This window comes from Haliaeetus albicilla, chromosome 2 (assembly GCF_947461875.1).
Source record: "Haliaeetus albicilla chromosome 2, bHalAlb1.1, whole genome shotgun sequence".
NCBI classification, from domain to species: domain Eukaryota; kingdom Metazoa; phylum Chordata; class Aves; order Accipitriformes; family Accipitridae; genus Haliaeetus; species Haliaeetus albicilla.
This window is the reverse complement of record NC_091484.1, coordinates 77778215-77797755: the sequence shown is the minus strand read 5'-3', so window position 1 is coordinate 77797755 and position 19541 is coordinate 77778215. Positions and strand designations below refer to the sequence as shown.

At 51.6% G+C, this 19541-nt stretch overlaps 3 protein-coding genes across 11 annotated transcripts; 1 reads left to right on the top strand and 2 right to left on the bottom strand.

Annotated features, from left to right (window-relative positions):
* Positions 1-3397, bottom strand: C2H1orf35 (chromosome 2 C1orf35 homolog). Its single transcript, XM_069778365.1, has 9 exons — positions 3325-3397; positions 2698-2837; positions 2408-2561; positions 2282-2327; positions 2097-2179; positions 1885-1957; positions 1479-1549; positions 1037-1177; positions 1-785 (listed from the first exon to the last, which is right to left on the bottom strand). The coding sequence occupies exons 2-9, from the start codon at positions 2789-2791 to the stop codon at positions 527-529; spliced, it is 921 nt and encodes a 306-aa protein (XP_069634466.1). The 5' UTR covers positions 2792-2837; positions 3325-3397; the 3' UTR covers positions 1-526.
* Positions 3398-3516: 119 nt separating this feature from the next.
* MRPL55 (mitochondrial ribosomal protein L55) lies at positions 3517-5089 on the bottom strand. 4 transcript variants are annotated; one of them, XM_069778371.1, is made up of 4 exons: positions 4894-5089; positions 4155-4253; positions 3804-3993; positions 3517-3720 (listed from the first exon to the last, which is right to left on the bottom strand). In XM_069778371.1, exons 1-4 carry the CDS (start codon positions 5079-5081, stop codon positions 3577-3579), a joined length of 621 nt encoding a protein of 206 aa, XP_069634472.1. In that variant the 5' UTR covers positions 5082-5089; the 3' UTR covers positions 3517-3576. The 4 variants fall into 4 exon arrangements, with proteins under 4 accessions (XP_069634472.1, XP_069634473.1, XP_069634474.1 ...); XM_069778372.1 differs by having other exon boundaries at positions 4887-5026; XM_069778373.1 differs by having other exon boundaries at positions 4863-4943.
* On the top strand, positions 4972-19472 carry GUK1 (guanylate kinase 1). 6 transcript variants are annotated; one of them, XM_069778366.1, is made up of 9 exons: positions 4972-5095; positions 9901-10045; positions 11178-11291; positions 13070-13111; positions 14272-14368; positions 17259-17397; positions 18351-18435; positions 18752-18837; positions 19295-19472. In XM_069778366.1, exons 2-9 carry the CDS (start codon positions 9913-9915, stop codon positions 19328-19330), a joined length of 732 nt encoding a protein of 243 aa, XP_069634467.1. In that variant the 5' UTR covers positions 4972-5095; positions 9901-9912; the 3' UTR covers positions 19331-19472. The 6 variants fall into 6 exon arrangements, 5 of the variants coding, with proteins under 5 accessions (XP_069634467.1, XP_069634469.1, XP_069634471.1 ...); XM_069778367.1 differs by having other exon boundaries at positions 5093-5229; XM_069778368.1 differs by lacking the exon at positions 9901-10045 and having other exon boundaries at positions 4983-5095.
* Positions 19473-19541: the final 69 nt, after the last annotated feature.

The window sequence follows — 19541 nt, the reverse complement described above, 5'->3', positions numbered from 1 at the left end:
TGGCAGTGCGTAAGCCCCGGGTATTATTTAATTTAAGGGAGAGTTTAAGGAAAGAAACTCTCCTTCAGCAGCTTTGCTGGCAGTTACTCTAGGGCATTGAAAGAAGATACTAAAAAACATAATAATAATAATAATAATAATAATAATAACAACTCCATCCAAAGTCTCTTTACATAAACATGAGGCATCTGGAGCATTTCCAGCATCACAGCCTGAAGCCTCCCCGCGCCAGCACCTGCCCCGCAGCATCCTCTGAGCTAAATCATTCCTTGGATGGATGGATCCAGGGATTGAGGAGAAAGGTGCCCGGGCACCTGCTGCCCCCCACCACAGCCGGGGGGAGCTGCCCCCCGGTTAAAGGCAAGAGCTGCGGGCAGGGAAGGGGCAGCTGGCATCACAAAACATAATGCCCTTTTTGCCAGACTCGGCCCCGGCAACAGCAGAGCTGTGGTTTTTTTCATTTAATAACCTTAAAAAATATATAAGCCTCTGTGATATCTCCCTGGAAAAAAACCCAGGCTCCCTCTCAGTCCTCCAAATCGGTGTCGTGGCGTTGCCTGACCCCACGGGACGGAGGGGACCTGCTCCTGCTCCTCTTCCTCGCCTTGCGCCGTGGGGACGGGTGCCGACCGCGGCCATCCCTGCTCCGGCTCCGCCGACGGGCAGGACGGTGCGAAGGGCTCCTGCCCGAATCCCAGCTGCTGGCAGAGGAATCCATGTCGTGCCGACGCCGGCTGCCGTGCCGTGCCGTCTCGGGACGCTGGTGGGTTTTCCTTCGGTGGTGCCTACGGGGATGGAGGGGTAAGTGACAGCAGGGACGTTGGGGACACGCGATGAGCCGATTCTGGGGATGAAAAAGGGATTTTTGGAAAGGCAGGAGATGCCGACGGGGCATCGCGATGCCAGCCGTGACCACATGGCTCTCCTAAATCTTTCATCCCGTTTTCCAGTGATGATGCCCTGTGAGCCTTGCTCCCTCCCGGTCCCGGTCCCCCTCCCTGCTACCAAAGCTCAGCCCCCATCCCAACCCAGCTACCTCTCATCCCGGTCCGGAGAAGAATCGGAGGACGACGGGACAGCATCCCTCTTGTGATGTTTATCCTTCTTCTTCTCTTTCTTATGTTTCTTCTTTTTCTTCTTCTTTTTCTCCTTTTTGGATTTCTTGCCACCCTCTGGTCTGCGGGGAAGAGATCAAGCAGTGAGGATCCCTGCCCTGTGCATCCCTCCAGCTCCTCCAAAAACTCATCCCCATCCCTCCCTCCAGGCAATTCCCACCACGCCCCTCCTTGGCCAAGGAGAAGCCCCCAGAAAAAAAGAGGTTTTGGGGGCAAAGCAGAGGTTTTGGGGGTGATCGAGGCAGATGCAGAACAAGCTCGGTGCCAAACGGAGCCATAGAAGCGTTTTGCAAAACATTCCCCCCTCCCCAAAAACGGCCATTTCTGGTGTTTTCCCACCGAAGCGGTGGTCCCCATCCTCACCGTTTCTCCTCCACCTTCTCCTCCTTCTTCTTGGAGCCAGACGTCTCGGGGCTGCTGGAGACTTTCTGGTGCTAGGGTTGGAAAAGGGGGAAAAACACAGAGCGCGTCTGTGAGGCCGTAGCTTTGAATTACAAGAAAAAGGGACCTTCTCCCTTTAAAAATTAAATTTAATATAGAATAAAAATTAAATTAAATTTGGAAAAAAAAAAATACCCTCAAGAACCGCTTCCAAATTAAAATCCCACAAATTAACTCTGCGCAAACAGGACTCGGGGTACTCTTGCAGGTCTCTGTGCTACAACCGCCAGCTTTGCTTTTAAAGAAAATATCCTGAGCACAGCGCAGGGCTTTTTTTTTGCCTTTTTCCCATCTTTTTTTAAGCCTCACGAAGAAGATGTGACCGTACCGTGAAGACGGAGAGCCCCATCTTGGCTGCTTCCTTGTCCTCCTTGGAGAGCATCACCCGGCCGGCGCTGCCGCTGGGGAGAGATGTCGCCGCAGCGAGTCAGAAAAAAAAAAAAAAAAAAAAAAAAAAAAGGCAAAATAAATTAAAAAAATAATCTAATTGCGCTGAAACGGGGCATTTTGGTGCAGGACTTGCCCCCCCCTTCCCCATACCTGGAGCTCCCCAAGCCCACCACCCGGTCCACGTCCTTCTCGTCCCGCTCGGTGCCGTCCCGCTTGCACACCTCGGCCAGGTCCTGCGGAGGGGGCGGGGAAAGCGCTTTTTTTGGGAAAAGCATCCCAAAAAAAAAAATAGAGCTGGGGGGGACACACCACCACACGTGGTGCCCCCCCCTTACCTCCTTGCTGAGGCCGGTGGGCTGCCTCTTCACGTTCTTGTAGCCCCTATAAAAGCAAAAGCAGGTCATGGGGGGGGGGGATGACTTGCACCCCCTTTTTTTTTGGGGGGGGGGGTGTATACTCACAGGGCTGCCATCATGGCCTCCTGCTCGGCCAAGCGGACAGCGGCCAACTCTTCCTCCCGGGACAGCGGGGGGGCCGTCTCCTTCTTGCCCTTGGCGTACCAGGTCAGATCCTTCCCCTTCTGCCACCGGCCCACCGGAGCCATCAGGGAATTCCCTGTTGGGGGGGGACACACACACAAAAAACCCACCCCCCCTCAACGTCCTCGCATCCAAAATCCTCCATCCGTGCCCCAAAACGGGGGCATAGGGAGGATGGGGATGGGGGGGGATTGGCCAAGGTCAGCCCTTACCCAGGTAGTTTTCACGCTGTTTGTCCGTCTTGACGTCCTCCCAGCTGAACTGGTCCTGGCCCCCCCGGACCCCCCCTCGGGATGAACCGAACATGGTGCCCGACCCCACGGTACAGGGGGGCCTGGGGGGGGGTGATGACCTGCAAAATGGGGGGTGGGGGGGATCAGCCCCGGGTTTGTGTGTCCTGTGTGTCCGTCCCCCCCCAGGCTCCTCCGTGCAACCCCGGGGGGGGTCTCCTGGAGGGGGGGGGGGAGAAAATATGCCCCCCCGGGACTCACTGGGATAACCAAAGCCCTGGGGGTGCTGGAATGGAAAAGGGGGGGGTGCACAAGCCAGACACGAGTGGGGGGGGGGGGGTCGTGCACGGCTTAGGGGGGGTTGCACGGTTTTTGGGGGGGGTGTTGCACGGCCTGGGGGGGGGGGAGATTTTACGACCCGGAGGGGGTGTTGCACGGCCTGGGGGGGTTATACGGCCCGGGGGGGGGTCACTACCAGCCCAGGGGCCGTACACCCGTTTTGTTTTTTTTTTTTTTTGGGGGGGGGGGAATGGCTGAAAATGGCGGGGGTTACACACGCCCCCCCCTTCCCCTCCCCGCCCCCCCCCCCCCCCCCCCCCCAGCACGCACCTCGCGCGCCGCTCCGGGCCCCGCGCGCTCTCCCGCCCCGCCCCGGCCGCTACCACCTCTGTCTCAGCGGCGGGGGTGCGCTCGCTTGCGGGCGATACCACCGCGTAAGGCCGGGGGGGGGGGGGGGGGGCCGTGGTTCAACCGGCCGTGCCGCCTCAGTCCCCCCTCACAAAACCGCACCGCGACGACTCGTTTCCCGGCTTCGCTTATTTATTTAAAGAAAAATATATATTTTTTTTTAATTTCAGGGCGTCATTTCTTCCAGAACCGCTTGTAGGTGGTCAAGTCGATGCCCTCGAAGGTCTCCTCCGGCACGGCCTTCGGCCTGCTGGGGAACTGCCTCCGCAGCCGGGCCTTGCGCTCCGCTTCGGGCAGCGTGTTGCTGTCCAGGGGCAGCTGAGGGGGGCACGGCGTGAAAACCCCCCTGCCTGGGGCAGGGGAGGGCTTCACCTTCCCCTTCAGCCTACCCCCTCCCTTACCATGAGGATCCTCTTCGGCTCTTTGTAGCGGAGGCGGACGGTGGAGCCGTCGGTTTTGACCAGGAGGATGGGGTAGAGCCGGCCGTAGAGCTGCCTGCGGAGGTGGGAGACGGCGGCGCGGTTGGAGTTGAGGCGGACGGAGGTGGTGAAGGCTGGCAGCAGGCTGGGGAAGGCGTCGAGGCGCAGGGCGCTGGCGGGAAGGCAAAACGGAGGGAGAACGCGGTCGGTCAGGGGTGAGAGCGGGAGACATCGCCGCCGCGGTGGGTTAAATGGCGGAGAACACCAGCCTCCTCCGTCGCCTCGTGGAACCCAGCCCCGCTGAGGCTCCTGCTGAAGGGCCAGCCTGCTCACCTCAGTGCCCGGCTCGTGGCCGCCATCTTAGTCCTGGCGAGGGAGGCCGGATCCTCCGCACAGGTGCCCAGCAAAGGGAGCGGGAGCTGAGGCAGCCTCCTGGGGACAAGGAGCTTTCCCTGGGGTGGCTGGGGGGTGACAGTCCCCGTCGCCATCACGGTGTGGCCCCCCCACAGGCCCCCTCTCTGTCATTTATCAGACCCACCATGGCTCCCCCCGTCACCCACCATGGTTCAGCCCTACGATGACTCCCCCCTGTTGCTGTCATGGTTCAGCCCCGCCGTGGCTCCCCCCGGCACCCGCCATGGTTCAGCCCCACCGTGGCTCCCCCCGGCACCCGCCATGGTTCAGCCCCACCGTGGCTCCCCCCGGCACCCGCCATGGTTCAGCCCCACCGTGGCTCCCCCCGGCACCCGCCATGGTTCAGCCCCACCGTGGCTCCCCCCGGCACCCGCCATGGTTCAGCCCCACCGTGGCTCCCCCCGGCACCCGCCATGGTTCGGCCCCACCATGCCCCCCCCCGCGCCCCGCCATGGTTCAGTCCCACGATGGCTCCCTCCCACCCCAACGACGGTTCAAGCCCCATGAGGGCTCCCCAGCCCCCAATGTGGTTCGACCCAGAACACCCCCCCCCAATACTTCAGCCCAGGGCAACTCCCCCTACCGCGGTGTAGTTCGGTCCATATCCTCCCCCCCCCACCTCCGCACCGGTGGTCTGCCCCACCGCCCTACCGCTCACGTGACCGCTCCCTCCGGCGCGCAGCGCTCCTCTTCCCCCACCCCCAAACCCCGCCCCTCCTGACGTCGGTCACGTGGGGGCGGCGGCGGCGCGGGGGCTGCTGGGAGCGATCCGCCATTTCCCGTCGTTCTCCTCCCTCCCCGCTTCTCCCCTCCCGCCATGAGCTGGCGGCGGCTGCGCGGTGCCATCGCCCGGGCGGCGGGTGAGCGGGACGGAACGGGACAGAACGGGAGGTTTTGAGGTCCATCCCGGGCCCTGGCGGCGTCCTCCGGGCTGTCCATCCTCCTCACAAGGTTCCTCGGCTGAGGGGGCCCAACCGGCCCCCGGGGCTGTGAGGTACCGGCCTGAGGGCGGGAGCTGTGTGGTGAAACGCAACGTTCGTGAGGGGAAGCGGATGGCAAAACCGCACCTGGCTGAGCTTCGCCTCTGCTGGCATTTACCCAGCCGGGTAAACTGGCCCGAACCAGTTGGTTGGTTAAACTGGTCTGGTTTTGCAGCAGGACGCGGTGTTGGAGTGAGTCCTGGCCTCGTCTGTGGCCTGGACCTAGCCGGTTTCCACAGTAATCTTGAGACAGTGGTTCTTGTTCCTCCTGCTGCACCATTGCGCCCTGCAACGCGAGGAGTGCGAATCAGTGCAGCCGGTGGAGGGGCTAATTAGTGCTTTTTAGATAATTGTTTCCAGGAAAAAGGCGGCAGAGGGTTCCCACCAGCTCTGGGTACGGCAGTGGGGATGTTCTGCTCCTGTTTCAGTACTGCAAGTAATTATTTTTATTTAAGCAACCCGCTGGTTCTTGGGGCAGAACCTCTGAGCCCGGCTGTCCTGCACGGTCTCTGCATGCTGAGAAACTGCACGTGAAGCCCCGGAGCTTTCGCCCTCCCGTTCCCCGACTGAACAAGCGTGGGTCTAGGGCTGTGGCCGTTGGAGCAGCCGAGGGGATGTCCTGTCCTTAGGGCTCCTCGCACACATCGAGATGCCGAGTGTCTGCCTGCTCTGAGATGATGTTAAACTTTGTTGTGTTACTGTGGCTGGCTGGGGTTTTCAGAAAACATCCCAAAACTTAGAAAGGTGGGAGTTGCAGCTTTATAACGAACCTGCTAAAAATAGAGAATGGGATTATAATCCTAATCCAGGAGACCTTTCCTGGGGCTCCAGGGAAACTGTCCTTTAATCTTCTTTTCTACTTTGTAAGGGGGCTCTACCTTCTCTTTAAAGCCTCTCTGCTAATCAGCATTAATTTTGTTTAACTCTTGTGATGTCTGTCCTTTGCTTTACTGGTCGTGCTGCTGCCTCCCAGTTAAAATCCAGGGTGAGTTTAGCAGGCAGGAGCAGACTGAAACGTTCCTCGCCCTAGTGACAAATTCTTGCGTCCTCCTTCGGGGACCACCTTGTCTTTTTGCAGCCCAGAGGGGTCTACGTGGCCGTTTGTCCTCAGTCTCAGGTGTGGCACCTCCCCAAACGTGAGGATCTTTATTAAATAGCTGTGCTGCTCTGTTGCTGGTTGACTCCAGCCCGCTGTGGTTTTGGTGATACGTGGTGGTTAGGCCGGATCCAGAACTGTTTTAAGAGTAACCCGTTGGAGGCGAGAGACCCTCTGTGCTAGATATTTGCAGATTGGCTGCTCTGAAAATGCCAAAATCTGAGCAAAGGGGGAAAAAAATTGAACTTCTGCTCAAAATAAATATGTACCTGTAATGTTATTGCTGCAAACAGCTTGAAAATGTGACAGGCAGATGCCTTACTGGGCTGGGAATGAAATGAGATTTAAAAAGCCCTATATCCACCAGATCGGGTTTTTCAGGCTTTTTTGGTGTTTTACTTATGGTTTTTGAGGGCTTCAGGTTGCCAGAGGGAGAGGAACTGTGTTTGACGGGGCTGGGGGAGCGGAGAAGCGTCGTTACAAGTGATTTTTTGGGGTCAGGGCGTGTGTTTAACCAAATCTGATGGTGGAGGTGAGCGCATCCTCTCCCACATCTGCGCTGCTCACGTCTCAAGGCAGAGATCATCTCCTCCATTCACCCTCCCAGCATATCTTCGTCCTTTACCTCTCCGGCCCCGAGCAGCTGCCCCCAAAATTCCGCACTGTGCTGGGTGGTGAGCGCCTTCTGAAAGTGCTCCGTGGGAGCTGGTTTTGCTCTGCGCTGGCACGGATTCCCAGTTTGCCAGCTGGGTGTTTGCTGTCTGCCGCCCACGAGGGCCTAGCCCCTTCATCTGGCAGTGGAAATGGCTTTTTTTTTTATCCCCTTTAAATTACGTCTTGTTTTCCTCTGCAGATCTCCAGCAAAAGAGAAGGGATACATTTGGAGGGAGGCACGAGTAAGCACCTCCAAGTCTCTTGGTTTATTTTTAGCCCGTTTCTCAAAGAAGTGAGACCTGTGATCGCAACCCGTGTGTCTTTTCTCACTTTAGTTCTGAGTATTTGGGGGAAGAAAGGGAATAAGGTAAAGGAGAGCATCTCCATCTTCCCCTGATGCCCCACCAGTGCTCTTTTGGGCAGAAAAGCACCACCAGCACCAGGGCAGCGCAGACCCTGTAGGGTCCCACCATGGAGGTGCTGGGACGTGCAGTTTGGAGGCCTGGGTTCGGATCTGCGTGGGCAGGAGAAGGAGTTTCTCAGTTGCCTTCATGGTGGATAAGTAGCCTAATTGTTGACCTGAGGCGAAGCAGCGGCTGGAGGCAACAGCCATGCAGACTTCAGAAGAGGAGCATTGTCTGCGGAAGGTGAAATCCTGGCTAAATCCAAGACTGAGTGATTTTCTAAAAGAGTTGCCTCAACCACGCAACTGTTGGGTGTGTAATGTGAGCGTAGCAGCTTTATGGCCTGTTTTTTTTTGCCCGATGTGCATCGGTGCTATCTAAGAGCCTATCTGATCTTGGTGTCTGTGGGCACCACTGCTTGATCACCAGCTAAAGACGTGCTACGTTTGAGAAGGAGGGTGGGCTGGAGATCTCCTAAGGCCCTCTCCAACCCGAATGAGCCGGTGGTCTCACCCCGGAGGTACCAAACCTCCCTCTGACCCACAAATAGCAGCTCTTCCCTGTGTGCGTTTGCGTTGGTGACTGCGGGGGATGTGTGATCTGTGAGGTTAGGTGTAGGGACGGGGATGGTTCTGCTGTTTGCCGAAACGCCAGGCCGGCACGTGCTGGCACCTGTCAGCCCATTAGTGGTGGTTGACTGCAGCTTTACTAGCCAAGAGAGCAGAGAGCAGAGGAGAAACCACAAGAGGAGATTAAAGACCAGCAAGCAGTTTTCATTGGCCATCTTAAAATTGCAGCTCGGTAATTAAGGCTTTAGGCAGCTCACAAATAGCCCAGCTTTCTGCCGGCTCACTCGTATTGTGAGCCTGTTGCCGCTGCAAGGAGCTGGACTTTATACCTTGGCTGAAAGGGAGTAAAAGCAAAAGGTAAGGATGCGTTGGAGCCTGCTGCTAGCCAGTGCTCTGCCCATTCTTCTTACCGCTTCCCAGTTTGTCTGGGGTTGAATGAAATGTTTGTAAATTATTTAGGCAGCTTTAGATTCCCCTTTTCCTACCAGTGCCTGCTAAAGGGCAGATAAAATTTTGCAGAGGGAGAGAGGAAGGCTCTTCTCCCTCTAGCTGGGATGTGAGCCTCCTGGCTGGGCTCTGCAGGCTGGGGCTGGGACTTGTGCATCCAGAGCAGTTCTTGTTGGCACAGCCAGATCACGGCAGAGGAAAAGCTGTGAAACGCCTGGACTGAATCTGTGCTGGCATCTGAATGTCACTTGCAGGGGCTTTCGGCGGTGGCTGAGGAAGCTGGCGTGTGATGAAGGAGCATCGTTCAGGAGCAGGCATGTTGTGAAGTGTGCTGGATGAACTTTGTGTAGCTCCTCTTTCTCTTCTGGAGTGTTTTGCAAGCAATGGTCAGGGCTCACCTGTTTTATTTATGGGGGCGAGAGGAACTGGCAGGGGCAGAAGAGAGGGAGAGATGCTTGAGACAACTCAGCAAGCAACTCGGAGGCTTCCGTGCTGCAAGCACTGAATAGCATTTCACTGGTGAGGAGGTATAGGAGGGTGTGCTTTCCTCTTTTGGTATTGAACATTTAGGCAAAACCTGTGACATTTGGAAATTATCAAATCTCGAGGGCTAAGGGAAAGACAGGACAGGTCCCTAGAAGGGCTTCCTAGAGCTTGTGCAGCCTAGTTGTGTTTTTTGGATGATGGAGCCTAATCCAGCAATGTTTCCATGCACGTGTGATGGGACCCGTCCTCTGAGATCCCCGGAGAATGTCTGATCTGGTGGGCCTCTGGGGCTGTGGCACCTGGAGGACGCCAACAGCAAAAAAAAAAAAAATATAGTTTCCTTTTAGATGGTGATTGAACGTGGGTGTTCTTACACCCACGTTAGCTGCTGCTGGCATCTACTTAGACTTTGTGTATTAACGCCCCGTCCTTACATACACGCTTAGATAAACTCTAGTCAGACAAGTACAAAGCATCCTTGGGGAACGGAGGGAAAACTATAATTTGCTAGCTGGAGTGCTGCCTGGTAGATGTCTGCGTGATCGCAGAGCTGTGCAGGAGGGATTTAGGGATAAGGAGGTATCCAGCTCACGCAGGCCAGGGTCAGGGAGGCAACCCTGCTAGATTAGCCTGCCGCACAATCTGCGGCTGATTTTGTAAGAGATGGCATTTGGCTTAAGGCTGTTTAAAAAGTGATTTGTAAGGTCAGGGTGACATTGCTATGATTTAATTTAAAATGGAAAGGCATTATACTGTCTGTCGGCTGATTGCTCCTGACTGAGGTCACGCCCAGCTGATGAGGTTAAAAAAAAAATGCATTTCCAGGGGCTTTACTGCTTGCAGAAAGTAATTGGTTTTAAATAGGAAAAATAGGCTTGTTTGATTTGTTCTGCTCTCGTCATCACCTCTGTTTTAGAAGCTGCTGAACTGCTGTTGATGGATGAGGGTCCCCAGCGGTACTCCCTGCACTGTTGCACAGGATTTTCTTCTTTATTCACATGTTGGTAATTAACCTTTCTTCCTCCCCAGAGACGCAGGCACATGAAAACACCCAGTTTTTTCTTCCTGGCTGAAGAAACAACTGCAGAAAGGACTGTGTGGCCCCAGGCTGCTTTTTTTCACCTGTACCAGGAACCAAACCCTTCTCTCTTGCCACAAAACGCCTTGAGCTGGGGTTAGTGCTCCAGGAAATATGGAAATAAACCCCAAAGCATGTTTGTGTTCCAGATCACACCCATGTTCAGACTGGTATTGCAAGGCTTTGGGGTTTAGTAGTGGAGGATGCAATGGGCTTCTGGGTCTGGGCTTCAGTACATTGTCTGCTTATGGTAAAGGCTTTGCGTGTGGATATTTATCCCAGGACTGATAGGAAACATTTAACTGTCTGTCACAGGCTCGTAGTTTGTACTTGTTAGGATGTAAAGGGGCAACATAAGAGGTGTGGCGATCTCATGGGCATCCCATCCCTCGCTCAGAGCTGCACGTGTGTAACGCTGGCTGATTTCTGTCCTATTTTCTTGCCAGCATCTCCTGCAAACCCTCCTTGTGGCCCCTCCCCATGAGAGGGAAGTGGCTGTGACTATAACTTTCATCAGTAAGGACAAGTATTAAGCTGGCATTGCCCAGTGTGTGTGGATGTCCTGTGATGTTTCCAGGTGCCACCAGGCACAGACAGCATTTTTCTCCTGTTGGAGAAAGTCTTCCCTAGCATTTGGGTCCCAGAGGGACCAAACCTGGTGACAGAGAACAGAGCTAGGACGGAGCTGGCTTGAATTATCCAAGTTTAGCGGCAGCTGGAGCCCAGTTTCCTCCTCCTTTGGGCGATGTCCTATACGTTTAACCTCAGTCCCTTGAGAACGAGCATTCATGCTGCAGTGATACATGTCCTTTATTTGTCTGAGGTATTTGTTCCCCAGGTAAGAATTGGGGCCAGCAGCAAAGCGAGGTGAAGCTGTCCTGCTGCGTTGCTGGTGGCTTCCGCTCTCTGCTTCCCAAAAAACGATATCCGACTCCTCAGGGCTCCCAGCTCAGATCTTTTGCAGTGGTACAGAGGTGGTGGCTCCCACCATTTGCTGCCAATTTGCTAATTTAATAGTTGTTTGCATTTCCCTGGTATTTCCTGCACTCCCAGTTACTTTCTGTCAGCTCTAGGCTTGTGATTTTTCATCGTTTCAGATTTGCTTGCAGAAACTTGTATCTGAGGGTAAAGGATAGACGCTATTTTGTGGGGCTGAGCACCCCTGGGAATCCACAGCTGTGTTTTTTCATGGGTGTTTCTAACCGGACACTTATTTTTCTGTCTCTAGCCATGCAGGGACCGAGACCAGTGGTTCTGAGTGGCCCATCGGGTGCAGGGAAGAGCACTTTATTAAAGAAATTGCTTAAAGATTACGAGAACATCTTTGGCTTCAGTGTCTCCCGTGAGTATCCCTGTGTCTCTGGGGAAAGGCAGTGGAGGAGTTCAGGGCCGCTAGCCCAGAACCTGCCTCTGTAGCTGTATTCAAGCATCAAATAATGGGCTTCCATGGCTTGCCTGTGTCTTTGTCTGTGGGCTCTTTGGTATGTTTAAATAAGTCAGGATGCCTTTTACTACTGATATTGGGTGGCAAGTCTAAGATTTGTCTGGAATAGCACCCTTTCCAGGTCTGGTGACTCCCCACACCTCTAAACACAGCTCAGAGAGGTGATGAGATTTTTCTGAGTGCTTCTTGACTCTGAAAGTAACAAAATCCCCCACAGGCCTCTGTTTCAAAAGCTAATTCTTTCCACCCACCTGCGGGAGCTGATGGGGATTTTAACAGTCCAGGGGCTGCACACCAGGGTCTCAGATTTAAAATTAAAGAGTTTCGTGAAGCCCATCTCATTACTGGGTCAGTCAGTGAAACACTTTGCCCCATCACCTGCGTACGTTCTTCCTCCAGCTGTTGCTCTGGTGGTTTGTTGACTTCTTCTACGTCGGTCACTAAGTCCTGGCCAAGGGTCCTGTTTTTTTTTTCTACCTGGGATGGTTCCCTGTAATGTGAAAATAACCCCTGGCCGGCCAGCTCGATCCACTTGCACCTGCCTGCACGCTGCAGGCAGTGCTGAAGTCCTCCTGCGTCCACAACAGAGTAAGTGCAGGGAATTTTCTTCAAGCAGTGTGCCTGTTGCAACACTAATTTTGTTTCCTTTTTCATGGGTGACACCTTAAAGGTTACCCTCAGAGTCTGGGCTGCGTCCACACCTCATTCGCCTTATTTTCCCTGGAGTCCTGCAAAGTGTTTTTAAGTGCGTTACCAAAATGTTTTTTACTGTCCTAACGCTTTGGATACTGCAAGTGAAATCCTTGCTTTGAGGTCTGTGAGATCTGGACGTGTTCTGCCATGAAAGGGCAAATACTGGATGTTTAAAAATTTAATGTTACTAGAGATGAAAAAAACTTAAAATTATCTTTCCTTTTGTGCGTTTCATCCTATGCTCTTGATTCAACTGAATCTCTCATCTCAGTCCAAACTAAAGCTTACTGTTTTCCCCAAGGTTGCCTCTTTACCGGTAGATATTTTTTTCCTAAATCTCCATAGGCCACTTAGGCAACTGGTGCTTTATAAAAACTTACAGGTGATCAGAGCCTTATTGCATTAGGTTAACTCCTGCTGGTCCTAAATAAAATAATTGGTGCTGCCCTCCATGATGACCGTCAGCTCCTTTTTGGTTTGAACGACTTCCAACAGGGTTCAAAGGCTGTCCGATTTATTCACCTACCTCATGCAGGAGTTTGCCCTTATTCATTAAATCTGGCTATTTTAAGCACCTATGTAGGTGCTGCATGGTCTTTTAAAATGAAGATAGCTCTGCAAAGTAGGGCACCGCTAATTGCCCTGAACTGAGGCACAAGTCTAAATAATGTGTCTAGGATTACACAGGAAGGCTGTAGCAGAGCTGAAAACTAAGCCCAGCCTGATAAGTCCCACACTGACTGCTCAGCCCCTAACAATTTTAATTGATTGTTTTCAGATTATCTAGGATTCTTTGATTAAAGGCCAATCCAGCATGTCGTTGTGCGTTACACTAGCTGATTGCAGAAGCTTTGATCATTTTAAATAGAGAATCAGCTTACTACATGATTGGGTTAATCTGCTGCGTGTGTGCTTTTATTTCTTTGATACTATTACTTCCTTGAGTGATCTACAAAATTTACAAGGCTTTTTTTTGCTTACAGATACCACAAGGCAGCCAAGACCCGGAGAAGTAAATGGCAAAGGTGAGTGTGTTGCAGTTGAGCCTGTCTCATCAGACTCGGCAAATAATTCCTCTGAAAAATTTTAAGTTTTTATGTGAAGTGCTTGCATGAATCTCCACTAGCAGATAAGTTAGTCCTACTTTTGTGTTTATAGGGTGCATTTCCTTAGGCAGGTATTCACTAATTATATATTTGAGAGTGTGTATGTATATGTGTGTATAATTCTGTATACATACACGCACTTTTGTTCTTTAGCTCCGTGGCAATAAGACTGTAGCTGTTTACCACTGTTCAGCAGCATGTGCCATGCGTTGGAGAGAAGATAACGAAGAGGGATGGACTTGGCAGAACAAAACCAAAATTTAATTAAGCGGTGAAATGTTAACAGAGGCAGAGCATGTGCTGCCAGTTTTCTTTTCTAGACACTGTCTCTGTGACTTGCTGGCTGAGGTTTTCAAAGCAGGGCTCTCAGTTTAAGTGCCCTGGTCCATACTTGGGCATGGAGTGGCTTGATTTTCTGAAGTGCCAGGTAGCTCTGGTGAGATACCTCAAATGCACACTGCTTTGGAAAATGCAACTGCTTAATGAGATGTCTTTATCTGTATTATTAGCTTGTGTCCAGTTGGCCAGCTGCTTTTCTGTTTTCTGGTTTGTTTGCATATTTCAGAAAGAATCATACAACGTTTGTTCTTAATTTCCGATGGCAGTTTTCACTCTGAAGTGAAGGGGAGGGATTTTAACAAAAGATAGAGAAACATTCCTTTTTAGTTAGTTTGATTTTGATGTTCCCTTTTATCTCCCTCTCTCTCGTCTCATTCTAGTCTATAATCATCAGTGCTTTCAAATTAAGGGCCTTGACAGTCCTGCTGTAATGTGTTCCATGCCTGTGGGGAGGGGGAGGTGGTTGCCACTGCACCAGAAAGGGTATGAAAAAGGGGGTACAGCAGCATTTCTGGCCACACGGAAAGCTCCAGAACATTCTGAGCAGGTGTCTGGACAACTGATGTGGAGAGGGGATGCTGTATGCAGTAATTAGGAAGTCGATATCTGCAGTCTGCCAACGTTGTCCAAAGCAGGTTTTAAGTTGCTTCTCCCCTAAGCACCTATGGGTGTCATTTTGACCATGAATTTACCTTCAACGCTGTTAATTTCTGTCTGTTTTTCCTGTTTTCCCTATCCAGATTACCACTTTGTGACCAGAGAGGAAATGCAGAAAGAAATTGATGCTGGTGAATTCATTGAGCACGCAGAGTTCTCCGGAAATATGTACGGGACGAGGTATGCAGTTCAGATGCTGTTGCCACTGAACCCAGGTGGTGCCGGAGCTGAGATGATGGTGAAGGAAAAGAATATTTTAACTTAGCGACACTGTTTTCTCCCAAACTCGCAGATTTTTGCCATAAGCAAAGCCTTTAATTTTCATAGCAGGGTCCTTGTCAGCTTTATTAAGATGGCAAAACTAACTCTTGCAGAGAGCTAGCTCATCATAATTAAATAGTTATTACATTACGAGATTCTCTATAGCCTCCAGTATTTGAGGGCTGCTGAAATGGTTCATATGCTTAACGCTTTTCTTGCACGGGGGTGATTTTCACAGACTATTTATGCTCCTTAATATTTTCCAAGTGCTTGCAGAAAGTAGTGGGCAGAATGGAGACTTACTCTCATTATCCCTGCATTACCTAATGGTCTGAATATGATGAATTCAGGAGCAGAAGCGATGATATCTGTATTGGCTGTTGTGAAAAAAAATTTGTGTGCTGCTTTGGTAAAGTGGCTGCTTATGAATAGATAAATTGCGTGGCACCCTTGACTGGGGTTCAAGAGTTAGGTGGATTTTAAAATAGCGTTGCCCTCGGCGTTGGAGCTGATGATCAATAAAACGTTAAGCTGCAATGTTAATTAGAAGTCAGTTATCTTATATAATTATTGTGAGAAAATTGTGACGCTACAGTAAAGGACCTGCTAAGGAGGAAAGTTAAATGTTTTTTGAGATATTTAATTAGTTGCATTAAAGAAATTTGCCTGAAACACTTTTTAGGAAGACTTACATTTCTTAAAGAGCCAAATGTGCTTTTTTGAGGATTTTTTTGGAGATGGCAAAGTTTCCTTCTGAGGACAATTATGCATTTCGGTAATGTAGCTGTTTTAATGTAACAGGCATAGGCATCACTGCTGTCACCACAGCTAAGGACAGCCTCGCAGGGGTCTGGCCATGCTGCCTCTGAGGCTGATGGAGGAGCACAGTCCCCTGCCCTGGCCTTGATACTTGCAGTGTCGCTGGTTTGGCAAGAGAAGCAAAACCTGACCGCTCATCCTCCAAATACCCAGCACCAAGGAGAAACTGAATTCAGGCTCCTTAATCCCTGGCTTCATCCTGTGTAGGACAGGCTTCCTTCCTTCACGTGTGTCCTGCTTAATCCAGCAGGCCGCAGCGTGGAGGAGACGGCTGCTCTCTGATGCCTGATACATAGGTGGAGTTAATTTTGCTGCCTTTTCCTCAGGGTGGGTGCTGAGAAGACATCTCTCCTCAGCCAATTTCCTTGAAATTGGCAGGAGTTTGATACTTTAACCAAATTAAATGACGTGCCGGGGTTTGTTTCTGAGGTGCTGTTCTCCCTGGCCCTTACTTTCATCTTTGGTCCCCTCTGCATATTCATGCTGCCTGGGCTCTGCCTGTGGTGGTGGCCATGCAGGGGGGGAGGATGAAATTAACCCAAACCCAAAGCAATAAAGACCAGTTTGCAAACAAAACAAATGCAGAAACTCTCCAAGCCTATGTTTACAAGTGCCTAAGATTGTTTCTAATCAGATGTGTGATAAATGGAGAGAGTCCCTCATGCTTATCAGAACGGTTGAAGTTTTTGCCAAGCCTTTCTGTTCCCTAACTCTCATCAGCTAATAATAATGAATAACTAAAAATTAATTGCTTAATTTAAGAGCCCTGAAAGGGCCCTGTCTGTGGGATAGCACTGAGTCCCACCCACAGAAACCAGAATTTCTTGAAGTCGCCTTAAATTAGAGGCTGAAGTCAGAGTGCAGGCATGGGGTCTCTTTCCTGGGGCTCTGAGAGCTGCTGGCTCTTTGTAGATCAGTTGTAGCGGGAATTAGTTGATACCTGGTGATATCAGATGAAGCCTGTGGCTTTCACAAGGCAAACCAGGCCATTTTGGGGAGTTTTTGTGGATTTGCTGTGGATGGTGCACCTATCTGGGCTCTTGCTGCTGCCCACTCAGACAAGGCAGCAAACCTCTGTATTTGTATAGGGCACAGTGCTGGTCTCACAGTTTTGCTTCAGCTTTCTTCTTCCTGTTGGGATTTGTGACCTCCCCAGGTCAGGAGGAAAGTCACCAGCCACCTTAAGATCTGTTCTTAATCTCATCTGCCACTGCATGATCTCCCGACTTCACTCTCTCAAAACCTGCAGTGCCACCTCTGAGCTCCTGGCAGGGATTCTCTCCCCACTGTCCATCGTGCCACGGAGCCCTGGCTTGAAGGAGAACCTGTGCCCAGCACTGTGCAGATACCAACTGAAAAGCCTCCCACGAGGGCTGCTACCCAGTAACTAGTCCAGGTACCTCCACTGCACCAGGAGAGGGTTGGTGTTGCTGCTTTTCAAGGGAGGATTGTGGGTGTTCAGAAACAAGCTCGAGGCAGTTCCCCTGTGTTGGGGAAGAGGTACTGCTTTTAATGACCTATGAGAACGGCCACTTAAAATATTTTCTTAACTGGGCATCTTGCGACCCAGGCAGGAGCATCCATCTCCGTCAAGCATCCTTCAAGAGAGCTCATGGGTACAGAAATCAGTAGGTCTGTGGAGAAAGAAAGTTCTCAGTGTTTTTGCTCTTTGGTGTTTGTCGAAGGCAGACTGTACCCAAGCCACACTGCTCATGGGATAGTCGCACATTATCCATTTCCACACCTTCCATCATGGTTTTGCCAGCCTCTCTAGCAGGACACAGCAGGTCCCTGCTCCAACCCAGGGATGCAGAGGACACTTGGGGAAAGAGAAACTGTTTAGCAAGAGCAGAGCAGGCTCTCTCTTCTCTCCTGCCACAATTCAGGCACAGGGGAGCCCTGTGAGGTGAAGACTTGCTGCTGGAGGGGAACGCACCGAGCGCCCACTGCTATGGCTGGACGCTCTGACCCCTCTTTGCTCTGTCCCCAGTAAAGGTGCAGTGCAGGCTGTTCAGGCCCAGAACCAGATCTGTGTCCTTGACATCGACATCCAGGGCGTGAAGAACATCAAGAGGACAGACCTGAACCCCATCTACATCTCCGTGCAGCCTCCGTCCATAGACATCTTGGTGAGCGACCGCCTTCCTTTGCCGTTAGGCAGTTAGAGTAATCAGCGTCTTGTTCTGAAGCGATGGGGGTTCCCCCCTCATTGATTCACCCGTATGTTTTTAAGGGCTGTAGAATAGATGAGGAGGACATTTCTGAGCACGCTGTTACCTCTGCCCAGTCCAACTCCCCAGCCTCTGGCTCCCAGGGATAAATCTTCCTGTGCTGTGTTTTTGAGTCCCTCCTGTACAGTTCCCACACCTTGGCATGTTTGCCTGCATTGGGTTATAGACTCCATTGCAGCGTGGCCAGCCTTTAAATGCATTAGTTGTGCCTAACACTGGGGAGAGAAGGAGATTTTTGTCCTGAGACTTGCCCCTGGCAATTAAAGTTAAACCGAGGGAGGCTGGTTCTCTGCAGCACCAGAAATCCTACACTCCTCTGGTCTTATGGAGCCCTGTGTAATAATGGTTGCAGTGTGCTTCTCGCAGAAGTGAAATCACTCTCATGGTTCAGAGAGAGATGTGGACATGCATGTGTGGCTTGCTGAAGCCATGCAAGGAGTACATGGCAGTGAAGGCCACGACTCCTGGCTCTCCCCTCTTGCTCTCAGTAGATCAGGCAGTCTCTGTTTCTCATTGAGTTTGTGGAGGAGGGAGCCAACAGCACCACATGCCAGAGCCCAGCAGAGAGATTTCATCTCCCAGCGGTACCTGCAAAAAAGAAAAATACAGGGTGCGGGGGAGGAGACTGGGAAGCTGAGCTCTGGGTGGGAGATCTTGAGCTCAAACTCAGCTTGGCCACTGCTTTGCTCTGGGCTGTGAGGCCACTCACCCTTTGCAGAGTGTTACCTCACATGCCTGTGGTCGCCAGCAGTAATAAATGGCAGACAGCACTGGTTTGTGGGATGGGGGGTGGTTTCTGCAAGCAGCATTTGGAACACGTGTTTCTCTAATAAGTTTGTCATTGGGTTTAGGAAAAAAGACTACGTGACCGAAAGACTGAGACAGAAGAAAGTTTACTGAAGCGTTTGACTGCAGCTCGTGTAGATTTGGAACTTAGTAAGTCCAGAGGCCTTCAGGTGGTGCATAGGGAGAGGGGATGCGTTGGTGATTTAGAGCTGTTTTTTGCGTGAACATCTGACCTGTGTTCTCCAAGGCGTGCTGGCAGGGCTTGGACAGGAGCTGAGTTTAATATAAGCAGCGTACTGCATCGTTTCCCACTGCAGTTCCTTGTGGGCAGTTGGCAGAGACGCGCATTAGCAGTGGCTGAAATAATAATATTAAAATGCCACAGGAACTTTGGTCACGCACAAGAGATGACACAGAGAAGAAACACATTCTCCTCTAACTCCTCTGTCCTCGTCTCCTTCCCCAGGTAAAGAGCCTGGCCTGTTCGACTTGGTCATTATTAATGATGATTTAGAAAAAGCCTATTCCGAATTGAAGGAGCTACTCCTGGAGGTGAGTTATTTGGGGCTTTTCTGCCTCACTCCCCGGGCAGGCATGAACTCTAGGCTGAGCAGGTGAGGGTCTGTCTACAGGCAGCCACAGAAATGTGACCTCATGCCCACGCTTGATCTGGTTTGAGCTGCTGAGTGACGTAGTTGAGCACAGATTGCGTACGAGTGATGATGGATCAGTGGCCTAAAAGTGGGAAATGGATCCAGCGTGATACTGGGTTAAGGGCAAAATAAACATACATCCCTGGACAGTATGGAAGGGGTGTGCTATTTTTGAAGAGCCTCTGAGTCAAACCTTGCCTTGTCCCTAAAGGCTCATGCATGTAAACTCTGGGCTTGGTCCTGTGACGCTGCGGAGCTGGTCTGAGATGATTGCTCGTGGTCTCCAGAACTGTGAAACTATGAGTTGTTCCCAAAGACGGGGAGATGCTCAAGTTGTTTTCCTGATCTCCTTGCAGGAAATCAAGAAGACCCAAGAATCCAGGAAGTCCTGAGCTGAGCCTGCTTGGACGTTTTAACTTTGCACATCATTCCTGAAGCACATCATGCCATTTTATTCCGAGAGACATTCCCTTTAGGCTGATCCTCCTCCCAAGTTACTCTAGGATGTTTCTATTAAAAGGAAAGAAAACAAAACCCAGTCACACTTGTGTTTCTGTTCACCCCACGCTCGGCGTGTGCTCTCCCAGGTTTGTACCTCAGGCG

Bases quoted from the DNA above. Each gene is read 5' to 3' on its own strand.
- C2H1orf35 (XM_069778365.1), bottom strand. From the start codon at position 2,791: ATGTTCGGTTCATCCCGAGGGGGGGTCCGGGGGGGCCAGGACCAGTTC. The intron at 2,180-2,281 runs GTAAGGGGGGGG...CCCCCTCCGCAG, and splicing joins CCACCGGCCTCAGCAAGGAG to GACCTGGCCGAGGTGTGCAA. The intron at 1,958-2,096 runs GTATGGGGAAGG...ATCTCTCCCCAG, and splicing joins GTGGGCTTGGGGAGCTCCAG to CGGCAGCGCCGGCCGGGTGA.
- MRPL55 (XM_069778371.1), bottom strand. From the start codon at position 5,081: ATGGCACCGCGCAGCCGCCGCCAGCTCATGGCGGGAGGGGAGAAGCGG. The intron at 4,254-4,893 runs GTGAGCGGTAGG...CCTTGTCCCCAG, and splicing joins GCGCCGGAGGGAGCGGTCAC to GAGGCTGCCTCAGCTCCCGC. The intron at 3,721-3,803 runs GTAAGGGAGGGG...TGCCCCCCTCAG, and splicing joins AGCCGAAGAGGATCCTCATG to CTGCCCCTGGACAGCAACAC.
- GUK1 (XM_069778366.1), top strand. From the start codon at position 9,913: ATGAAAACACCCAGTTTTTTCTTCCTGGCTGAAGAAACAACTGCAGAA. The intron at 10,046-11,177 runs GTTAGTGCTCCA...TTCTGTCTCTAG, and splicing joins ACAAAACGCCTTGAGCTGGG to CCATGCAGGGACCGAGACCA. The intron at 18,436-18,751 runs GTAAGTCCAGAG...CTCCTTCCCCAG, and splicing joins TCGTGTAGATTTGGAACTTA to GTAAAGAGCCTGGCCTGTTC.